This window comes from Solea senegalensis, linkage group LG18, assembly GCF_019176455.1.
Source record: "Solea senegalensis isolate Sse05_10M linkage group LG18, IFAPA_SoseM_1, whole genome shotgun sequence".
In the NCBI taxonomy this organism is placed as follows: domain Eukaryota; kingdom Metazoa; phylum Chordata; class Actinopteri; order Pleuronectiformes; family Soleidae; genus Solea; species Solea senegalensis.
The window spans coordinates 19684049-19703664 of record NC_058041.1 but is presented as its reverse complement, the minus strand read 5'-3'; the positions used below and the strand labels follow the sequence as shown (position 1 = coordinate 19703664).

The window sequence follows — 19616 nt, the reverse complement described above, 5'->3', positions numbered from 1 at the left end:
CGCCTTGAAGACCCGGGTTCGAGCCCCGGTTGGAACAAGGGCCTTTCTGCATGGAGTTTGCATGTTCTCCCGTGTGTGCGTGGGTTCTCTCCAGGTTCTCCGGCTTCCTCCCACAGTCCAAAAACATGCAATGTGGGGATTAGGTGAATTGGACACTCTAAATTTGACCATAGGAGTGAGTGTGAGAGTGAATGGTTGTTTGTCTCTATGTGTGTGTGTGTGTGGCCCTGCGATGGACGGGTGAACTGTCCAGGGTGTACCCCGCCTATCACCCCATGTAGCTGAGATTGGCACAGCACGACCCTCTGGTCAATATCATGAATAATAGTGATATAAAACATTGTGCAATTTTTTTGCATTTTTTCATTTTATTGAAAATAAAATAAAATAAGTTTCATTGTGAAACTTTCATTACAGTTAGTTTGTACATGTGTCACAAAATAAAAGTGATCAGGACCAATCACAGATCAATTCTTACTCTGATCATTGATGATCCTTTTAAAAGAACTACAGTTCCCATGATGCTTAGTGTGTTAGCTCCGGTCTGAGCTCAGCTGCTCCGTGACCCTCAGGTTGATCTTTGACCTCTGATGTCACCCTCCGCTCTTGCGGTGTCGCTGCGTCTCCACCCACTCAGTGACGAGGCGGTTGGCGATGGCATGTTTCGGGGGGAGCCAGAAGACGGGTGGGTCACCTCTTCTGGGTGGAGACTTCACCTGGAGAGCACAGGTGATCTCCTCCAGACTGAACCAGCGAGCGTCCTCTAGCTCCGCGTGGTCCACGTCCACCTGGGCAGAGAACAGCACAGGTGTTCCTCAAGGTTCATTGCTGGGCCCTGGTCTGTTTCATCAGTGTGTATGTGTGTGTGAGAGCTCACCTGAGTGTGGGTGGGGTTAACAAAGGCGTGGCAGGCCAGCATGAACGAGCTGTGAGGAAAAGGCCAGTGTTGAGAGGAGCTGTAGGAGACGCTCTGAACTTCTAAACCCACCTCCTCTGCCACCTCCCTGTACAAAGTCTCCTCCAGGGACTCACCTGGGACAACCATGGACAGGTTAGTTACAGAGACCAGAATCCAGCTAATAAGGAGATGTCAGGTGAGTTAGTGACTGACCCATGTCACAGAAACCTGCCAGAGCGCTGTACATCCCCTGAGGGAAGGACGACTGTCGAGCCAACAAACACCGTTTCCCATCAGACACCAGGACAATGACCACTGGAGACATCTACAGAGGAGAAGAGGGGAGACCTGTGAGACCAGGAGAGCAGGTTTGGATTAGGTTTGGATCTGGATTACCGTGGGATAGTAGACGATGCCTCTGCTGCCGCCGACTCTGTGACTTCCTGCCTGGTTGCGTTGGGTTGGTTCACCTGTGGCACTGCAGAACCCACTGCTTTGATGCCAGCGCAGAAGAGCCTGACTCTGTAGGACACACCAGGACCTGGGTCAGAACAGATAGTCCAATGCTTTGACTCTGTGTTTCGTTGAAGTTCCTGACCTTGGTCACTAGAGGAACCTCTGCTCCGGTCAGCAAGAAGAAAGATTTCCTGAGGTCAAAAAAGTTTGCGTCACACTCTCCTTCTACTGCTGCCTGGTCCAGTTCTCCTAAAACACAGACCAGAACTTCAGCTCAGAACTTGCAGACCACTGGTCATTTGGATAAGCATGTTCTTACCGAGATCCAAACAGAACTGAGCCTGGTTCTGCTCAGAACAGCCAATCAGAACCGACTCCTTCAGCAAAGATCTGTCTGCACCGAGTCGCTCCACAATCAACTGCACATCTGGAACATGAGGCAGAGGTTCTCAACCTGAGGCTGTGTGTTTGTGAGGTTGTTGTGGTGGGTTCTGTACCTGAGCTGTTAAACGCTGCTGTTCTGAGGGTTCCTCTCTCTGTGCGCTGCAGCAGAGGACACAGACGGTGGAACAGGAGAACGCGACTTCTCTGCAGCGCTGCCAAACACGCCGCGTCGTCCTGCTTCAGTCTGTTCACAAACCTGAGAGGACAATCAATAAATGTCTGATCATCAATCAATAACGAGTCAGTGTGTGTGAGTCACTGCACCTCATCCTGGAGACGTAACTGGAGCAGCCGCGGCTCAATGGACCAATCACAGGGAGAAGAATCCTTAGAGGACTCAACATGACTGATCTGGACTGATCTGGACCAGTTAGAACTGGTTCTGCCACCTATATACAAGTTACAGGGAAAGAAACTGTTAGCTTAGCTTAGCACAAAGTCCAGAGGGGAGCGGAAAGTGTCAGTCCACCAGAATAAAGATATAGATTTCATTGAACTATGTGCAACTTAATGTCCATGTGGCTGCTGTGAAAAGTGTATGGATTAATCATCAATACATAAAATCAATAGATCCTGGAATCAGTGAGGAGAATACAATACTGAACCCTCTTTGAAAAAAATCAACTTTGGCAACTTTGCATAAAGTAAACTGACACAGCAATGGTTACTTTTTATTCATGCTATTGACTTGTAAGATGTTACTGCTTCATTCAGCCCGCGTTTAATTAAGCAGCGTCTCATATTTGAACATAAACAAGCACAAAATCCGGCTGTTACAGAAGGAACACCTGACGCTGGCTAACAGGCGGCACCTACAGATGTGACACGGTAATTACAGAATAAAACCGTTCGACTGTGACGTCGCTGTGACGTGGATCACGTGGACACTTGCTCCAGTTTCAGGGCTGACGAAAAAAAAAGCAAAGCGAGTAGAAATGAGCAGATTCTGACAGAGGTTTGGTGAGAACCAGTCTCTTCACTGTTACATTACTTTACTTTACTGTAAAATGTTTTAAATCACGTGTTTTAAACAAACCTGGCAGCAGCAAAGTCTCTCGCCTCCGACCGCGTCTCCTTCGTTCGCTGTCGGCTTCCGTAGAAAGTGTTTCCGGTCAGTCCCGGAAGTAAAATGAACGCTATCCCCCTGTGTGCAGCGCAGGCTCGGGCTCGTTTCTTCTTTTCATCGTGTTTTTTTTAAAGTCCCGGGGTTCGGCAGATGCTTCCCGCGGCTCTGGAGACGCTTCCCCGGGGTGAGCGGAGGTTCAGCGGCAGCAGCGGCGGCTGTCAGCGGGCGGAATGACCTCCGTGTCCGTGTCCCTGCACACGCAGCTCTCCTCCGTCATGGAGTCTCTGGTCCACGCCGCCGTGGCTCAGCTGAAGAAGCTGGTGGAGGACGGAGCGGACTTCTTACTCAGCCTGGAGGTCCGGGCCGGAGAGGAGCCGCCTCTGCCGGCCAGAGTGACGGCGGAGAGCCGGGAGAAGATGGTGAGGAGCCGGGGTGAAAACTACGAGTTAAAGTGAAGAAATCACCGCGAACATGTTTAAAAAACACATCTGTGCTCTTTAATTTACTTTACTTTAATTTAATTTTAATTTCATTTATTCTTTGTTTACCTGTGCGGACTCATGACACTTCTCTGTGTTACAGACTCCACTTAGGATCAAACAGCTCTTTAATTTACAGATTACTTCAAAAAAACAAATGCGTCTGAATAAAAACACGCTTAAAGGGAAAAAAAACTTTATTTATTAAAACAAGATTCTGAGAAGTTGAAATGAAAGTTTAAAATATCACACAAGTAAAAAGTATTGTAACATTTTACAGATCAAACATTTAAAGATGTGTTTTTATTACATTCATGGTTAATGAATTCTGAATAACTGTGATTGTAATTCATTATTATTTTCACTAAAGACTTTGACTTTTGTTCACCACCTCTGACCTGTGACCTGTGACCTCAGGTGCTGTTTGCCTCCATCATGGAGACGTTGGGGAACGAAGCTCTGGGGAAGATCATGAACATCGTGGATGAAGTCCAGCAGCAGGGGGCGCTGCATTTAACCAGGAGCGGCAGGAGACCTCAGACCAGCATCCTCAACGTCCTCAACAAGGCACAAGTTGGTAAGTACAGAGGCTCCGCCCCCTGACAGTGATGCGGGCTGATGATGTCATGCTAACGTTAAACCTGATCTGTCCATCACACAGAGATGGAACACTCGTACGGTCTCCGCCCACAAAACACCAACGCTGACAACGGAACTGTTCAGGTACGACTCAGCTGTTCACCTGTGCTGACTCATGACTCAACTGTTTACCTGTGCTGACTCAGCTGTTTACCTGTGCTGACTCGGCTGTTCACCTGTGCTGACTCATGACTCTGCTGTTCCCCTGTGCTGACTCATGACTCAGCTGTTCCCCTGTGCTGACTCATGACTCAGCTGTTTACCTGTGCTGACTCATGACTCAGCTGTTTACTTGTGCTGACTCATGACTCAGCTGTACACCTGTGCTGACTCAGCTGTTCACCTGTGCTGACTCATGACTCAGTTGTTCTGTGTGTTACAGACTCCACTGAGGATCAAACAGGAGAAAGAGAGGGCGGAGCCTCCATTTGTGCCGGCGCTCACCGTCAAAGACGAGCATGGAAACATCGACCTGCGAGCCATCGCTGAACGTGAGCAATGCTGCGATTCTTACTGTGGTTTTCCTGTTATTCAATGAGACGATGATGATGATGATGATGTTTCCTCTGCAGGAGCTCGTGTTGAAGCTGATCCTCCTCTGGATCTTCAGCAGCAGGAAGTTTCCACTTCACCTGAGTTGGTTGTTCAGAGCGTCACCTGGAAGTCCTTCACACCTCACGGTGACTCCAAAGCTCAACGCCGTGTCCACACGGGTGAGAAGCCATTCACGTGCAGCTCCTGCGGCCGCGCCTTCCGCCTGAGGCGGAGCCTGCAGAACCACATGCGCCTGCATTCTGGCGAGCGCCTGCATTCTGGCGAGCGCCTGCATTCTGGCGAGCGCCTGCATTCTGGCGAGCGCCCACACGAGTGCGCCGAGTGCGGCAAGTGTTTCGCCAAACAGGCGCAGCTGAAGACGCACGCCATCGTCCACACAGGTGAGAAGCCATACAGCTGCGAGCTCTGTGGCCGCCGCTTCAACCTGGTGCAGAACCTGCACCGCCACGCCCACACACACACCGGCGCCAAGTTGTTTGTGTGCAGCGTCTGCGGCAAAGGCTTCACCCGCGCCGTCACACTCAAGAGCCACGAGCTCATCCACACCGGGCAGAAGCCCTTCAAGTGTGAGGAGTGTCCCAAGACGTTCCGACACGCCGTCAACCTCAAGAACCACCAGCGGATCCACAGTGGCGCGCGACCTTTCACCTGCGACCTCTGCGGGAAGAGCTTCCGCCAGTCGATGAACCTGAAGATCCACCGCCGTGTTCACACCGGCGAGCGGCCGTTCAGCTGCCGTGAGTGCGGCAAGACTTTCAGCCAGCAGAGCAGCCTGATGGCACACGGACGCACGCACTCCGCCGACAGACCCTTCTGCTGCGGCTTCTGTGACAAGACGTTCAACAACGCTAACAGCCTGAAGCTGCACCAGCGTGTGCACACGGGCGAGAAGCCGTACGCCTGCGACGTCTGCGGCAAGACCTTCAGTCAGGGCAGTCACCTGCGCACGCACACGCGCCACGTCCACGCCGGCGGCAAGCAGTACATCTGCGACAAGTGCGGGAAGAGATACTCGGACCAACGCAACCTGAAGCTGCACAAGTGCAGCTACGCCTGAACGCGGCAGGAAAGTGTGTCCGCTGCTCGTCACGTGCGTCTGAAACTTCAGGAAAAAAACAGTTTCAGGAGTTCAGAATTTTTTTTTAGAGAGAAAATGTATTTTTTCAGCTTGGGGGCGGAGCAGTAAGTGCACTTGTGTTGCCAGTGTGGGTGGGGCTGCTTTTTTCAGTGATGAACTTCAGCCGTTGCCGTGGACACGTCTCTGTCACTGTCTTAACGTGAATGAACACAGTGAACACAGTGAACATGAACACAGTGAGTTTTCACATGAAAACACTGTTGCTAGGTAACGGCAGCACCAGCTCACGCATGCATATAAAAACAAAAACAATTTTGCAATAAAAAAATTACAAAATATTTGTGTAAAATTATTTCCACTTACGATGTCACAAGAACAAAGTTCGGAACTGGGAGTGACGTCAACTCTGGGTGAGCACTTTCAATGTATTTTGGGCTAGTGAATGTTTGTGATACCTAACAAACAAACATCGTAGCAAACGTGTAAACAAATAAAAATAAAAGACTGATTTACCCTGAGATTCTGAGGAAGAAATGGGACTTTTCCGATTTCTGAGAACAACTGAACCCACCATTACTCTCTGACCACACCCACACACCTATAAGCCCTGCCCACTGTAATGTTGACCCCTCTGAATGGTTGAAATTTGTCACATGACGACACACGTTACTGAATAGAGATTATATTATTTAAATTAATTAAAGAGAAACAAATTAAATAATTTCTGTGAGAATTTATTTTTCCGTTATTAAAAACATTATTGTTTTTTTTGATGAATATGAAACTGTTCATGTTTAAAATATTAAAAAGGTGGCAGTAACGGTGTAGAACCACAGGGGGCAGCAAAGCACTGTTGCACAAAGGTTCGTGTTTTTTTCAAAACTTTATTCAGGCTTTAAAAAAACAAACATGGTACAAAAGTGTTTCCAGAAATGTACTGTCATTTAAATTTAAAGGATCAGTAAAGAAAAGTAGATACAACAACAAAATGAACCGGAACAATAACGGTATGTAATATTATACATTAGTTTTTTCAGGATTTATCTTTTTAAAGAGATTTCTTTCATAATCGTCAGAACTTAAAAGGAAACACTTTAAATTCAACTGATGGATTTTCCTTATTTTATTTCTGTCGATTAAAATAAACAAACCGTAATAAAACGACATTAAAACGGAGTTGATCGTTGTTTTTGAAGGAGTCTCTGCGGTCCTCCCGCCGCTGGTGGCGCTGTTCTGTTGTGGACTGACTGTTTCCGGGTCTCGCTGTGACCCCGCGCTCCTCACATCAACACGCGTGGAGCAAACAAACCGTAACCGTAACTAAACAGAACTCCGCGGTGTTCGGTTCTTCACACTCACCGGAGACAGACGGCGAGTTTCGGCCTGAGCTGAGGGAGTTTGCGCCGCCATGGCTCCGGTGAGTTTTACACGAGGAGACGCGGGAAAGAGCCGCGTTCGTGTGAACATGTGAAACTGCGCCAAACCCCGCAGAGAAAACGCCGGATTTAACTCATCGTTGTTTAAACGTTGTTACTGTAAACTGAGCCACAGGCTGAAAAGCATGTTACCAAACCTCATTGAGAAATGTGTGAATTTAGCGTTTCCATGGTTACAGATGAAGATAAACGCTCTGGTCAACATGATCATTGTCACTTTCTGAAATGCGAATGTGCAAAGATGAATCCGGCTCTAACCGCTTATTGATCATATTATAGTGATAATAATAATAATAATATGTATGTTATTATGGCAACATGAGTATAACATGATTATGGTCTCTGATCTGTTATGTTGTTGTTGCTTTGGTTTCCTCTTATTAATGAAGCTCCTCCCTCTGTCCTCATTTGCCCCTCCCTCCCCACAGCCGCGGTCGAAGAAGCGGCGCCCGACGTTCCGCCGTCTGCTGAAGACGAGCAACGTGAAGCTGGAGAACAAACTGAAGAACCGTCAGCTGAAGCAGCAGAACGCGGCCAAGAAGCAGCGCAAGGAGCAGAAGAGGCTGAGGCAGGCGGTGAAGGGCGCCATCATCAGGACTCCCCGCCCACTGGAGACGTACAAGAAGAGACCGGGTGAGTTTGACAGGGATGTCCCGATACAACTTTATCACATCCGATACAATACCGATATTGCAGCCTTGAGTATTGGCCGATACCGATATTGATCCAATACCATATCAGCAGCAATCATAGATACTTTAATGACTTATTTTGTAGTGTGGAATGTTATAGTCTTGATCATGTGACATTACTTACACAGATAAACTGACCCATTTATTATTAACCAATGGTTACGTCAACTTTAACCTTCAACATAAGAATATTGTTCATTTCATACAGTCTATGGTTCATTTCATCAGGAGGAAAGTACCAAGTGCTCATGGGGGTGTTTTCAGAGCCGCTTACAGGTAACGGCGTGTCTTCAGACAACACCCCCCCTGTTTTCACAACTTTGGATTAGCCCAACCCACACAGGGTTGAGCGACTCATCCCGCAAGTGAACCTGGAGCCCGGGGCCCGGCCCTGCAGACGTACTTAGGTCTGTGTGTGGAGCTTCAGTGGAGTGTGTGGAGCTTCAGGACACATTTAAAACACACAAAGCTCTTTTTTATATATATATATGTATATATATATATATATATAAATATAAAATAACTATAATTAATTCTAATTGACAAACGGAGGCTGTTGAAAGTCGACAGGTGATATCCAATATCAATATCGGGACATCCCTAGAGTTTGATCAGGACGACTGTCCCTGATGGACTTAACCCACGACCTTTCCCATCATGCACTTCTGCGTCTGTCTCTGACAGAGGAGGAGCACGATGAGGAGGAGGAGTTTCTGGAGACTCTTCCCACGGACATGATGGACGAGGACGACATGCAGCAAATGACCGCCATGGCTCGTCAGGCGTCCTTCATCACCAGAGACCTGTCGTCATGGTAACTGCAGCCACCACACACACACACACCCATGCACAGAAACACAAACAGCGAGTGAGGGTGCGTTTGTTTCGCAGCGAGCCGGTGCACAGTGGGAAAAAGAGGAGCGCAGAGGTCGTACGGAGTTACGAGAAGATTCCGAGAAAGATGGTGAAGACGGAGGAGAAGGAGGTGATACACCTGCTGCCAATCAAAGACAAGACGGGCGTCATCCCACAGAGCGTGGAGCGAGGTATCGATCCACTCACCGATCACTGATCACTGATCCACTCACCAGTCACTATTCCTCTGTTCTTTATTCAAAGTCACAAACTTGTGTTTCGTTTGTGTGAAGTTGTCACGAAGCAGCAGGACGAAGAAGAGGAGGAGGAGGAAGCTGCTGTGGAGCCAGAGGAAGATGATAATGGTACGACAGTGTCTCTCTCACACACACACACACACACAGTCGTGACATGGTTGTAATGTGTCCTCCTGTCCAGAGGGGGCGCTGCAGACAGTGGCAGCGCTGACAGCAGAGCAGAGAGAGCGACTCAGAGTGGAGACGTTAAAGCAGAAGAAGCTGCAGATCGCTGGTCTGGCATCAGCGCTCATTTCTGACCCCACCAGCAATGTGAGTGTGACCTCTGACCCCGGGGGCGGCTGCTTTAAAGGGCCAGTGCGTGTAATCTGTGTGTGTGTGTGTGTGTGTGGTCAGATAAAGCGGCTGAAGGAGCTGCGGGGGATGTTGGTGGAGGTGGAGCCCAGCGTGGCGGTGACCGTCAGGAAGCTGGTGATGGTTTCACTGATGGAGATCTTCAAAGATGTCGCCCCCTCCTACAGGATCCGCCCCCGGACCGACGAGGAGAAGACCACCAAGGTACACACACACACACACACACACACACACGTTCTGATGATGATGAAGATGAAGATGACTTGTCTTCGTCCTCAGGTGAAGAAGGACACTCAGCGTCTCAGAGAGTTCGAGGAGGGTTTAGTGAGTCAGTACAAGTTTTACCTGGAGGAGCTGGAGCAGACTGTCAAAGGTACACAACTACTACACACAACTACTACACAACAACTACACACAACTACTACACAACAACTACTACACACACAACTACTACACAACTACTACACACAACTACTACACAACACACTACTACTACTACACACAACTACTACACAACAACACAACTACACAACAACTACTACACACAACTACTACACACAACTACTACACAACTACTACACACAACTACTACACAACAACTACTACACAACAACTACTACACAACAACTACTACACACAACTACTACACAACAACTACTACACAACAACTACTACACACAACTACTACACAACAACGACTACACAACAACTACTACACAACAACTACTACACAACAACTACTATACAACTACTACTACTACACAACTGTGAAGGGGCTGTGAGGTATGTTTGTTTGAATAAATAAAAACAGGGTATTAAAACCTACTGGGGGGTATGTAATCAGGCAAGAGAATAACTGTTAAATCCAAGCAGACTAATAGAGTTGAGCAGGGAGACTAATATTTATTATAAATAAATAAATACCATTAGGTTATGAACACACAAAAGTGTGACTTCTGGCTGTCCGAGAGCAAGACGGCAGTCACTGCACACTGGCAATCGTGGGTCGCTACTCGCACACAGACGTCTGTATGGGTCGTGTAACAGTTAGTCCTGGTTCTTTCGTCAAGCGACCGCTCCAGCATTGTCACTGCGATCGATTCTTCTGCTTCTGCTTCTGCTTCCATTTCCCATTTCGGCCTCCTGTCTTTTCCGCTAGGACTGTTTTTCTGTCTCGCCGTCTTCCTCCGGAAACTTTTAAGGTCCGTTAATTGTACGCTCCACCGGTGCAGGCGATTACGCCGTGTGGTGACATCCCCATGGGCATTTCACAATCAAAGCACAATACATTCCCAGTGTATACATTTGTGGCCAAAAGTTTTGAGAATGACACAAATATTACATTTTCACAGGGGCTGCTGCTTCAGGGTTTTTGGGTGTTCTTGTTAGATGTTTCTATGGTATACTGAAATATAATTACAAGCATTTCATAAGTATCAAAAGCTTTTATTGAAAATTACACTGAGTTCATGCAACAAGTCAATATTTGCAGTGTTGACCCTTCTTTTTCAAGACCTCTGTCAGTCAACTTCCTGACTGATGGCAGTCCATTCTTGCATAATCAATGCTTGGAGTTTGTCAGAATTTGTGGGTTTTTGTTTGTCCACCCGCCTCTTGAGGATTGACCACAAGTAGTCAATGGGATTAAGATGTGGGGAGTTTCCTGGCCAAAGTCTTTATGTTTTGTTCCCCGAGCCATTTAGTTATTACTTTAGCTTTATGGCAAGGTGCTCCATCATGCTGGAAAAGGCATTGTTCATCAACTAACTGCTCTTGGATGGTTGGGAGAAGTCGCTCTCGGAGGACATTCTGGTACCATTCTTTATTCATGGCTGTATTTTTAGGCAAGATTGTGAGAGAGCCCACTCCCTTGACTGAGAAGCAACCCCACACATGAATGGTCTCAGGATGCTTTACTGTTGGCATGAGACAGGACTGATGGTAGCGCTCACCTCGTCTTCTCCAAACAAGCTTTTTTCCAGATGCCCCAAACAATCAGAACGGGGATTCATCAGAGAAAATGACTTTAGCCCAGTCCTCAGCCGTCCAATCCCTGTACCTTTTGCAGAATATCAGTCTGTCCCTGATGTTTTTTCTGGAGAGAAGTGGCTTCTTTGCTTCATGACACCAGGCCTTCCTCCAAAAGTCCTCGCCTCACTGTGCGTGCAGATGCACTCACACCTGCCTGCTGCCATTCCTGAGCAAGCTCTGCACTGGTGGTGGTACTACACAACTACTACTACTACTACTACACACAACTACACACAACTACTACTACACAACTACTACTACACTACTACTACTACTACTACTACTACTACACACACTAGCACTGCAACTACTACACAACTACTACTACTACTTACTACACACTGCACACAACAACTACTACACAACACAACTACTACACAGCAACTACACACAACTACTACTAAACAACAACTACACACAATTACTACACAACTACTACTACACACAGCAGCAACTATTACTACACAATAACAACTACTACTACACAGTGACACACAACTACAACTACTGCACACGTCTATACAACTACTACACAACAACAACAACTCACAACTTCAACCATGCACATCCACACAACTACACACAACTATATCTACACACAATGACACAGCAGAAGCCTTGTCTGGTGTCTCTCACCCTTGTCTCTGTGTCCTTGTCCCTGTGTCCCTCAGATTGGAAGCAGAAGAAGAAGAAGCGCAGTCAAGTTGTTGGTTTCCAGTCGTATCGAGGTTTGGCAGAAGTGGCCGTGCGCTGCCTGTGTGAGCTGCTGCTCGCTCTCCCTCACTTTAACTTCCACAACAACATCGTCGTTGCCCTCGTGCCCCTGATGAACGACCCCTACAAGAAGGTCAGACTGTGTTTCTATCAGGTGTCAGACTTGTGTCGTGATGCGTTCGGGTGTCAGACTTGTGTTGTGATGCATTTGGGTTTGTGTGTGTTTTTCAGGTGTCAGACATGTGCTGTGATGCGTTCAGGACCCTCTTCCAGCAGGACAAAGTGGGCGGAGCCTCTTTAGCCACAGTGCGCGTCATCTCGGGCGTCGTTAAGAGCCTGAGCTACAACATCAGACCTGAGGTAAACGAATCAAACGCACCCTCTCGCTCACACAGACGCAGACTAACAGGCTCCGCCCACAGGTGCTGAGGTCACTGCTCAGTCTGAGGATCAAAGAAGTGGAGGTGAAGAAAGACATTGAGTCGACGGCACCGAAGAAGAAGTTTATGAACAACAAGGAGAAGAAGAAGAGTCTGTCGAGGATGCAGAGGAAGGTTTGTTTGTTTGTTTGTGTGTTTGTTGCTGTTGTTGTCGTTGTTGTTATTGTTGACGTTCATAAACGTGTGCTCTCAGTGGAAGAAGGAGGAGGAGAAGCTGGAGAAGGAGCTGCTCGAGGCTGAAGCTTCAGAGAACAAAGACAAGAAACTAAAGCTGGTCAGTGTTTCAGACGTGGTTTATTGTCCAGTGAACGTTGTAACGATGTAATGATGCGTCTCGCTCGCTCTCGTCTTCCTCAGCACACTGAGACTCTGAACATCGTCTTCCTCATCTACTTCAGGATCCTGAAGAAAGCTCAGAAATCTGTCCTTCTGCCCGCTGTCCTGGAGGGACTGGCCAAGTATACCCACATACAGTCTTGTTTAACAGTCTTAGTGAGGACACGTAGTCCTGAAACCTAAAACCAGGTCTTAAGCCATAAACTGAGAAACTGTCCTCACGTCCTCACAAAGATGCATGTACCAGCTCACACACACACACTTTTGTGACACTGATTGTGATGTCACTTCCTGTCAGCTTTGCCCACCTGATCAACCTGGAGTTCTTTGACGACCTCCTCAGTGTGCTGCAGAACATCATCCAATCAGGAGTGAGTATGCACCATGACACACACACACCCACTTTGGTTGGTTGGTTGGTTGGTTGGTTGATGATGTCATGTGTGCAGGACCGGACCATCCGCGAGAGTCTCCACTGTATTAAGACCGTCTTTACCATCCTGTCAGGACAAGGTCAGAGAGAGGTCACATGATGCTGTTGTCATTGAGGTCAAATGTCATGACTCACCTGCGTGTGTGTGTGTGTGTAACAGGTGACGTCCTGAACATTGACCCTTTGACCTTCTACTCAGAGCTCTACAGGCTGCTGCTGAGACTGCACGCAGGTCAGTCACTGTGTGTGTGTCGTTGTCAGGACCAGTAGTCCTCATGAGACCAAGACCTGGTCCTAATGAGGCAGAACCTCGGTCCGGAGGAAGTGATGTCACATGACACTCTTATGTCTCATGACCCAGGGGCGCCCAATGATGACATCATCATCCTGCTGCAGTGCCTGGATCACATGCTGATGCGGCGCAGGAAGCACGTGACCCTGCAGAGGGCGATGGCGTTCATGAAGAGACTGAGCACGCTCAGTCTGCACGTACTGCCCAACGCCAGCGTGGGGATCCTCGCCGCCAACAGAGCTGTGCTGCACGTAAGTGTGTGTGTGAGACTTTTAATGAAGAAGTCATTTGATTCATGTCATAGAGAGATGATGTGTGTGTGTGTGTGTGTGTGTGTGTGTGTGTCTGGTGTGTGTGTCAGTCTTTCCCTAAGTGTGACTTCCTCCTGGATAACGAGGTTCAGGGCAGCGGCTTCTTTCTGCCTGAACTAGATGAACCAGAACACTGTAACGCACAAAACACAGCTCTGTGGGAACTACACACTCTACAGGTACACACACACACACTCTACAGGTACACACACACATACAGGTACACACACACACTCTACAGGTACACACACACACACTTTACAGGTACACACACACACTCTACAGGTACACACACACACACTCTACATACACACACACACACACTTTACAGGTACACACACACACACTTTACAGGTACACACACACACACTACAGGTACACACACACACTCTACAGGCACACACACACTTTACAGGTACACACACACACTCTGGGCACACACACACACTCTACAGGTACACACACACACACACACACACACACACACTTTACAGGTACACACACACACTCTACAGGTACAGGTACACACACACACTCTACAGGTACACACACACACACACTTTACAGGTACACACACACACTCTACAGGTACACACACACACTCTACAGGTACACACACTTACAGGTACACACACACTCTTACAGGTACACACACACACTCTACAGGTACACACACACACACTCTACACACACACACACACACACACACACACACACACACACACTTTACAGGTACACACACACACTTTACAGGTACACACACACACTCTACAGGTACACACACACACACTCACACACACTCTACAGGTACACACACACATACTACACACTTACAGGTACACACACACACACACTTTACAGGTACACACACACACTCTACAGGTACACACACACACACACACACTACAGGTACACACACACACTACAGGTACACACACACACTACACACACACACACTTACAGGTACACACACACACACACACACTCTACAGGTACACACACGCACTTACAGGTACACACACATATGTACTGTATCATCATGTCTCTGTAATGTGTGTGCGTGCGTGCGTGTGTGTGTGTGTGTGTGTACAGAAACATTACCACCCGGTGGTTCGTCACTTTGCCGTCCACCTGTCTCGTTCAGCTCCCAGTGAAGGGTCAGCGTCTCTCCGTGTGGACCTGAGCCGCAGGTCAGTACTTCCTGTCGCATGACCTGTGTGACCTGAATCTGCTGAGTCATGCTAAGAACATGTTGTACGTGTCACTTCCTGTCCAGGTCACCTGTGGACCTGTTTAATGACTACAGCATCAAAGGCATGACCTTTAACCCCACCATAGCTCCACCCACCACCAAGAAGAAGGTAGAGAATCTAAACACACACACACACACAGTGATCAATGACACATTTACTAATAAAGTTTCCTGATTGAATGTTTGATCAGGATCGATTCAACAACGGATCAAAGCTGCTGGACCAAGACCTGCAGAGACAAGTGGACACACTGATGAGGGACGAGGACATGGAGGACACACAGCTGGACTTCACTGCAGCACACACACACACACACTGAAGCTTCTTTTGTAACAAAGATGGATCTGTCCCTTCAAAATAAAAGCATGAACAGTGATATTTTTATGTTTAAAATTTGACACAAATGTTTTTATTAATTAAACAGAGATGAGACGTCCTCACCAGTGTCCTCTTTGTCCCTCGCACACACACACACACACACTCCTGTTGCCTGTTCATGTATGAGCTCACGTCTCCGTTGATCATTACGTGGCGTTCACTGACCCTAGTAAATAACGGTGAACAAACACTGTTTTTGTATGTGAATATATGAAGTGCAGGAAAGTCACCGGGCAACACAAGGTCTAAACACGTCGTCTGAGAAACAGACTTTATTTACACATTTATGGTTTAAATGTAACAGACATTTGTTTATATATAGAAGTTACACAGACTTTTCCAACAGGAAACTGAACTCACAAAACCACTCACTCTCCCACACCAACGTCCACTGAGAAAATCAGTGATTTTAGCTGCAGGCACACGGTCTCTGTTGGACACACGTCCTCAGCAGGAAGTGAAGTTGAAGAGTTCACGTGTGAAGAAATCACGTCAGTGACTCAAACTCTCCTTTTTTTCCCGGATGTCATAAAAACCAGGTCTGAACTCGCCTGCGTAGGTGAAGTGGAAATGTTATCAAAGACAGTTTGGGGCGGGGCTGAGCTCCTCAAAGACACTTGCTCAGGACTTTCCCTCACAAACATGATGCTCCTTCAGCCCGTGTGGACGTCCCTGCTGGGACACTCGTCTGTCCTACACTCACCTGTCTTCCCAGTGCTCTTCTCCCTCGGTGTCTACCTGTCCCTGTGTCTTCCCTTCCTGCTGTTGGACCTGTTGTCCTCCAGGTGGGCTCTGGTGCGCAGGTACAAGCTGCAGCCTCTCAGCTCTTTCAGCTGGTCCTCGGCGTGGATCTGCCTGAGCCGGACACTCTTCAACCACCTGGTCTTCATCTTCCCCATCACTGTAATCAACTGGTACCTGAGGCCCGTGTACCTGCCCCAGGAAGCCCCGCCCCTGCTGCGGCTGCTGGCTCAGGTGTTTGTGTGTCTGCTGCTCTTTGACTTTCAGAGCTTCACCTGGCACCTGCTCCACCACAGGATCTCCTGGCTCTACCGCAGCTTCCACAAGGTCAGCGCTCTCTTTAAGTGATTATACTTTAAGTTAAGTCAAAGTTACATCCACTTAAATCATATTAAGTCCAGGTTAAATTAAATGACATTAATATTGATTTAAGTGAAATGAACCTGAATTTAAATCAAGTTAGATTTAATCACAAAGTATTTTGATTTGGTTTATTTTATTTCAGCTGAGTTACATTACATTTAAATTTAAGTTGCTAAAATAAAATGTAAACACACAGAAATGCATTGATGTTTGTTGTATGAAATATTGTTTAAGTTACTTCAAGTTTTACAGAATTGGAGTTTAATTTTGTAATAAATGAGTAAATTGTGATGAATCAAATGAAAAGTTCAATTAAATTAAAGAGTTTTATTATGATGTCATGAGTTGAGTTAAATTAACTGCCTGTCACTCTTCTCTGGCTCCTCCCCCTCCAGGTTCACCACACCTTCACCTCCACACACGCTCTCACTGCCGAGTACTCGGGGGTGTGGGAGACTCTGAGTCTGGGCGTGTTTGCGGCTGCTAACCCCGCCTTACTTGGCCTTCACCCTCTCACGGAGCTGGTATTCTTCGTGGTGAACATGTGGCTGTCAGTGGAGGATCACTGCGGGTACGAGCTGCCGTGGGCGACTCATCGACTGGTGCCGCTCGGTCTGTACGGCGGCGCCCGGCACCACCACCTCCACCACCTCAGGTCCAACTGCAACTACGCCCCCTACTTTACACACTGGGACAGACTCGCAGGGACACTGCACACGGGAGACTGACCAAGAGACACTGGACTCACCTGAAGTCTCACCTGAACTCTCACCTGAAGACTCACCTGAAGACTCACCTGAAGTCTCATGTGAAGACTCACCTGAAGTCTCACCTGAAGTCTCATGTGAAGTCTCACCTGAAGTCTCACCTGAAGACTCACCTGAAGACTCACCTGAAGTCTCACCTGAAGTCTCATGTGAAGTCTCACGTGAAGTCTCACCTGAAGACTCACCTGAAGACTCACCTGAAGTCTCACCTGAAGTCTCATGTGAAGTCTCACGTGAACTCTGTGCTGCTGTAAAAACACATCATATATGTAAAAATCATGTGTTTATTTGTAAAACATAATAGTTTTTGCTCTGTGAGCAGCTTCAACGTCACTGTGAAAAATGCTCATGTTCAATTTATTTATTTAAATATTTATTGTGTTCATTTCCTTTGGAGTCAGTTTTTCAGTCATGTGATCTGGAAATAAAAAAAACCTGAAAATATTAAACTTCTGTTTCTTTCAGAGAAATGAAAGTGAATGAAAGTGAATATTAACACTTTTCACTCCCGATGTAGCTGAGATTGGCACAGCAGCCCCCGCGACCCTCTGGTGGAGGATAAAGCGGTTAGATGATGACGGACTGACTGACTTTACATAAATCATCAAGAAACTTTCCTGGAATTTCCCACTCACTCACTCACTAACCCACCCACTCACTCACTCACTCACTCACTCACTCACTCAGTTTTTTTCACATGCTGTTGCAACAACTAGTAACATGAGAAAAGCTACAAAAGCTACAACAGTCTGCAGTGTTACCAACCAAGCTGGCAAACCCCTGAACCGCGGTAAGGAGACCACCGAAGACCGCTAGCTCCTTTAGCTCGGATTAGCTCGTTACGGCAACAACACATTAAACCATGGGACTGTGTCAACGTTGCAGGTGACACAGATAAATTCTCAATAAAGCAAGCTGATCCACTTTTCTGTGTTGAGAAAAAATTAAAGAAAATTAAAGTGAGATAAAAATGTGCCATTAATCGTGAGTTAATTATGACATTAACGCGATTAATCGCAATTAAATAATTCTTTGACAGCACTAATATAGATATATGTTTTTTATAACTTACTGGTCCACATTGATCAAACCGGATCAGAACCAGGTTTTACTGATGCAGTAAAATCATGTTTGTAACATGAAGACTTTTATTTTGTAACTCATGATATCAGTGTAGATGTGAACGTGTGAAAATGTGAGCACATGTTGAGACATGAGGGAACAAGAAGTGATGACGCACTTCACACGTTCATTCTCTGGAACTTTTTCTCCTTCAGGGTGTAAACAAAGGAATGAAGCAACTTTCTCCCATCAGCCACTGCTGCTAATGATGACTCATCACTTACCTTTTACATTGAAGACAATGGCAGGGACTTCCCCCCCCACCACACACACACACACACACACACACACACACACACACACACACACACACACACACACACACACACACACACACACACACACACACACACACACACTGTGTTTTCCAGTGATTTCTGGGGTTGTTTTTCAGTGATTTCTGGGGTCACTGTGTTTTGTTCAGTGGTTTATGGGGTCACTGTGTTTTTTCAGTGATTTCTGGGGTCTGTGTTTTTCAGTGATTTCTGGGGTCACTGTGTTTTTTCAGAGATTTCTGGGGTCACTGTGTTTTTTTCCGTGGTTTATGGGGTCACTGTGTTTTCAGTGATTTCTGGGGTCACTGTGTTTTTCAGAGATTTCTGGGGTTGCTGTGTTTTCAGTGGTTTATGGGGTCACTGTGTTTTCAGTGGTTTATGGGGTCACTGTGTTTTCAGTGGTTTATGGGGTCACTGTGTTTTCAGTCATTTCTGGGGTCACTGTGTTTTTCAGTGGTTAATGGGGTCACTGTGTTTTTCAGTGATTTCTGGATTTCTGGGGTCACTGTGTTTTTCAGAGATTTCTGGGGTCACTGTGTTTTCAGGTTTATGGGGTCACTGTGTTTTTCTGATTTCTGGGGTCACTGTGTTTTTCGGTTTATGGGGTCACTGTGTTTTTCCGTGGTTTATGGGGTCACTGTGTTTTTCCGTGATTTCTGGGGTCACTGTTTTTTCTGTGTGATTTCTGGGGTCACTGTGTTTTCACTGTGTTTTTCTCACTGTGTTTTTCAGTGGTTAATGGGGTCACTGTGTTTTTATTCAGTGATTTCTGGGGGTCACTGTGTTTTTCAGTGATTTCTGGGGTCACTGTTTTTTTCAGAGATTTCTGGGGTTGCTGTGTTTTCAGTGACTGTGTTTTTTCAGTGATTTCTGGGGTCACTGTGTTTTTTCAGTGGTTTATGGGGTCACTGTGTTTTCATTGGTTTTATGGGGTCACTGTGTTTTTTCAGT

The 19616-nt window shown here is 46.9% G+C and overlaps 4 protein-coding genes across 6 annotated transcripts; 3 read left to right on the top strand and 1 right to left on the bottom strand.

Annotated features, from left to right (window-relative positions):
• Positions 1-354: 354 nt before the first annotated feature.
• Positions 355-2891, bottom strand: nudt13 (nudix (nucleoside diphosphate linked moiety X)-type motif 13). 2 transcript variants are annotated; one of them, XM_044013884.1, is made up of 9 exons: positions 2835-2891; positions 2063-2187; positions 1852-1994; positions 1674-1781; positions 1497-1603; positions 1295-1420; positions 1112-1223; positions 878-1032; positions 355-788 (listed from the first exon to the last, which is right to left on the bottom strand). In XM_044013884.1, exons 2-9 carry the CDS (start codon positions 2140-2142, stop codon positions 594-596), a joined length of 1026 nt encoding a protein of 341 aa, XP_043869819.1. In that variant the 5' UTR covers positions 2143-2187; positions 2835-2891; the 3' UTR covers positions 355-593. The 2 variants fall into 2 exon arrangements, with proteins under 2 accessions (XP_043869819.1, XP_043869820.1); XM_044013885.1 differs by having other exon boundaries at positions 1852-1982.
• On the top strand, positions 2677-5953 carry si:ch211-207i20.2 (uncharacterized protein LOC568537 homolog). Of its 2 annotated transcripts, XM_044013883.1 has the most exons (6): positions 2677-3283; positions 3761-3920; positions 4005-4066; positions 4365-4473; positions 4555-4765; positions 4820-5953. In XM_044013883.1, the coding sequence occupies exons 1-6, from the start codon at positions 3095-3097 to the stop codon at positions 5592-5594; spliced, it is 1506 nt and encodes a 501-aa protein (XP_043869818.1). In that variant the 5' UTR covers positions 2677-3094; the 3' UTR covers positions 5595-5953. The 2 variants fall into 2 exon arrangements, with proteins under 2 accessions (XP_043869818.1, XP_043869817.1); XM_044013882.1 differs by having other exon boundaries at positions 4555-5953.
• A 911-nt stretch (positions 5954-6864) lies between these two features.
• noc3l (NOC3-like DNA replication regulator) lies at positions 6865-15419 on the top strand. Its single transcript, XM_044013880.1, has 21 exons — positions 6865-7032; positions 7480-7684; positions 8428-8557; positions 8635-8789; positions 8892-8963; positions 9037-9167; positions 9252-9413; positions 9489-9582; positions 11912-12087; positions 12186-12314; positions 12377-12508; positions 12588-12668; positions 12752-12852; positions 13029-13101; positions 13180-13243; positions 13324-13395; positions 13525-13706; positions 13817-13945; positions 14859-14956; positions 15043-15127; positions 15210-15419. The coding sequence occupies exons 1-21, from the start codon at positions 7024-7026 to the stop codon at positions 15336-15338; spliced, it is 2409 nt and encodes an 802-aa protein (XP_043869815.1). The 5' UTR covers positions 6865-7023; the 3' UTR covers positions 15339-15419.
• A 370-nt stretch (positions 15420-15789) lies between these two features.
• Positions 15790-17701, top strand: ch25h (cholesterol 25-hydroxylase). Its single transcript, XM_044014340.1, has 2 exons — positions 15790-16465; positions 16897-17701. Exons 1-2 carry the CDS (start codon positions 15968-15970, stop codon positions 17227-17229), a joined length of 831 nt encoding a protein of 276 aa, XP_043870275.1. The 5' UTR covers positions 15790-15967; the 3' UTR covers positions 17230-17701.
• Positions 17702-19616: the final 1915 nt, after the last annotated feature.

What these genes read in the sequence shown, in the direction of transcription:
- nudt13 (XM_044013884.1), bottom strand. Translation starts at nt 2,142, where the DNA reads ATGTTGAGTCCTCTAAGGATTCTTCTCCCTGTGATTGGTCCATTGAGC. An exon ending in TCAGTTCTGTTTGGATCTCG is followed by an intron (nt 1,604 to 1,673) that starts GTAAGAACATGC and finishes TCTGTGTTTTAG; the next exon opens with GAGAACTGGACCAGGCAGCA. An exon ending in GGCAGGTTTCTGTGACATGG is followed by an intron (nt 1,033 to 1,111) that starts GTCAGTCACTAA and finishes TGGTTGTCCCAG; the next exon opens with GTGAGTCCCTGGAGGAGACT.
- si:ch211-207i20.2 (XM_044013882.1), top strand. Translation starts at nt 3,095, where the DNA reads ATGACCTCCGTGTCCGTGTCCCTGCACACGCAGCTCTCCTCCGTCATG. An exon ending in CCTCAACAAGGCACAAGTTG is followed by an intron (nt 3,921 to 4,004) that starts GTAAGTACAGAG and finishes TCCATCACACAG; the next exon opens with AGATGGAACACTCGTACGGT. An exon ending in CTGACAACGGAACTGTTCAG is followed by an intron (nt 4,067 to 4,364) that starts GTACGACTCAGC and finishes TGTGTGTTACAG; the next exon opens with ACTCCACTGAGGATCAAACA.
- noc3l (XM_044013880.1), top strand. An exon ending in TGAACGACCCCTACAAGAAG is followed by an intron (nt 12,088 to 12,185) that starts GTCAGACTGTGT and finishes TGTGTTTTTCAG; the next exon opens with GTGTCAGACATGTGCTGTGA. An exon ending in GCTGCTGAGACTGCACGCAG is followed by an intron (nt 13,396 to 13,524) that starts GTCAGTCACTGT and finishes CTCATGACCCAG; the next exon opens with GGGCGCCCAATGATGACATC.
- ch25h (XM_044014340.1), top strand. Translation starts at nt 15,968, where the DNA reads ATGTTATCAAAGACAGTTTGGGGCGGGGCTGAGCTCCTCAAAGACACT. An exon ending in TCTACCGCAGCTTCCACAAG is followed by an intron (nt 16,466 to 16,896) that starts GTCAGCGCTCTC and finishes CTCCCCCTCCAG; the next exon opens with GTTCACCACACCTTCACCTC.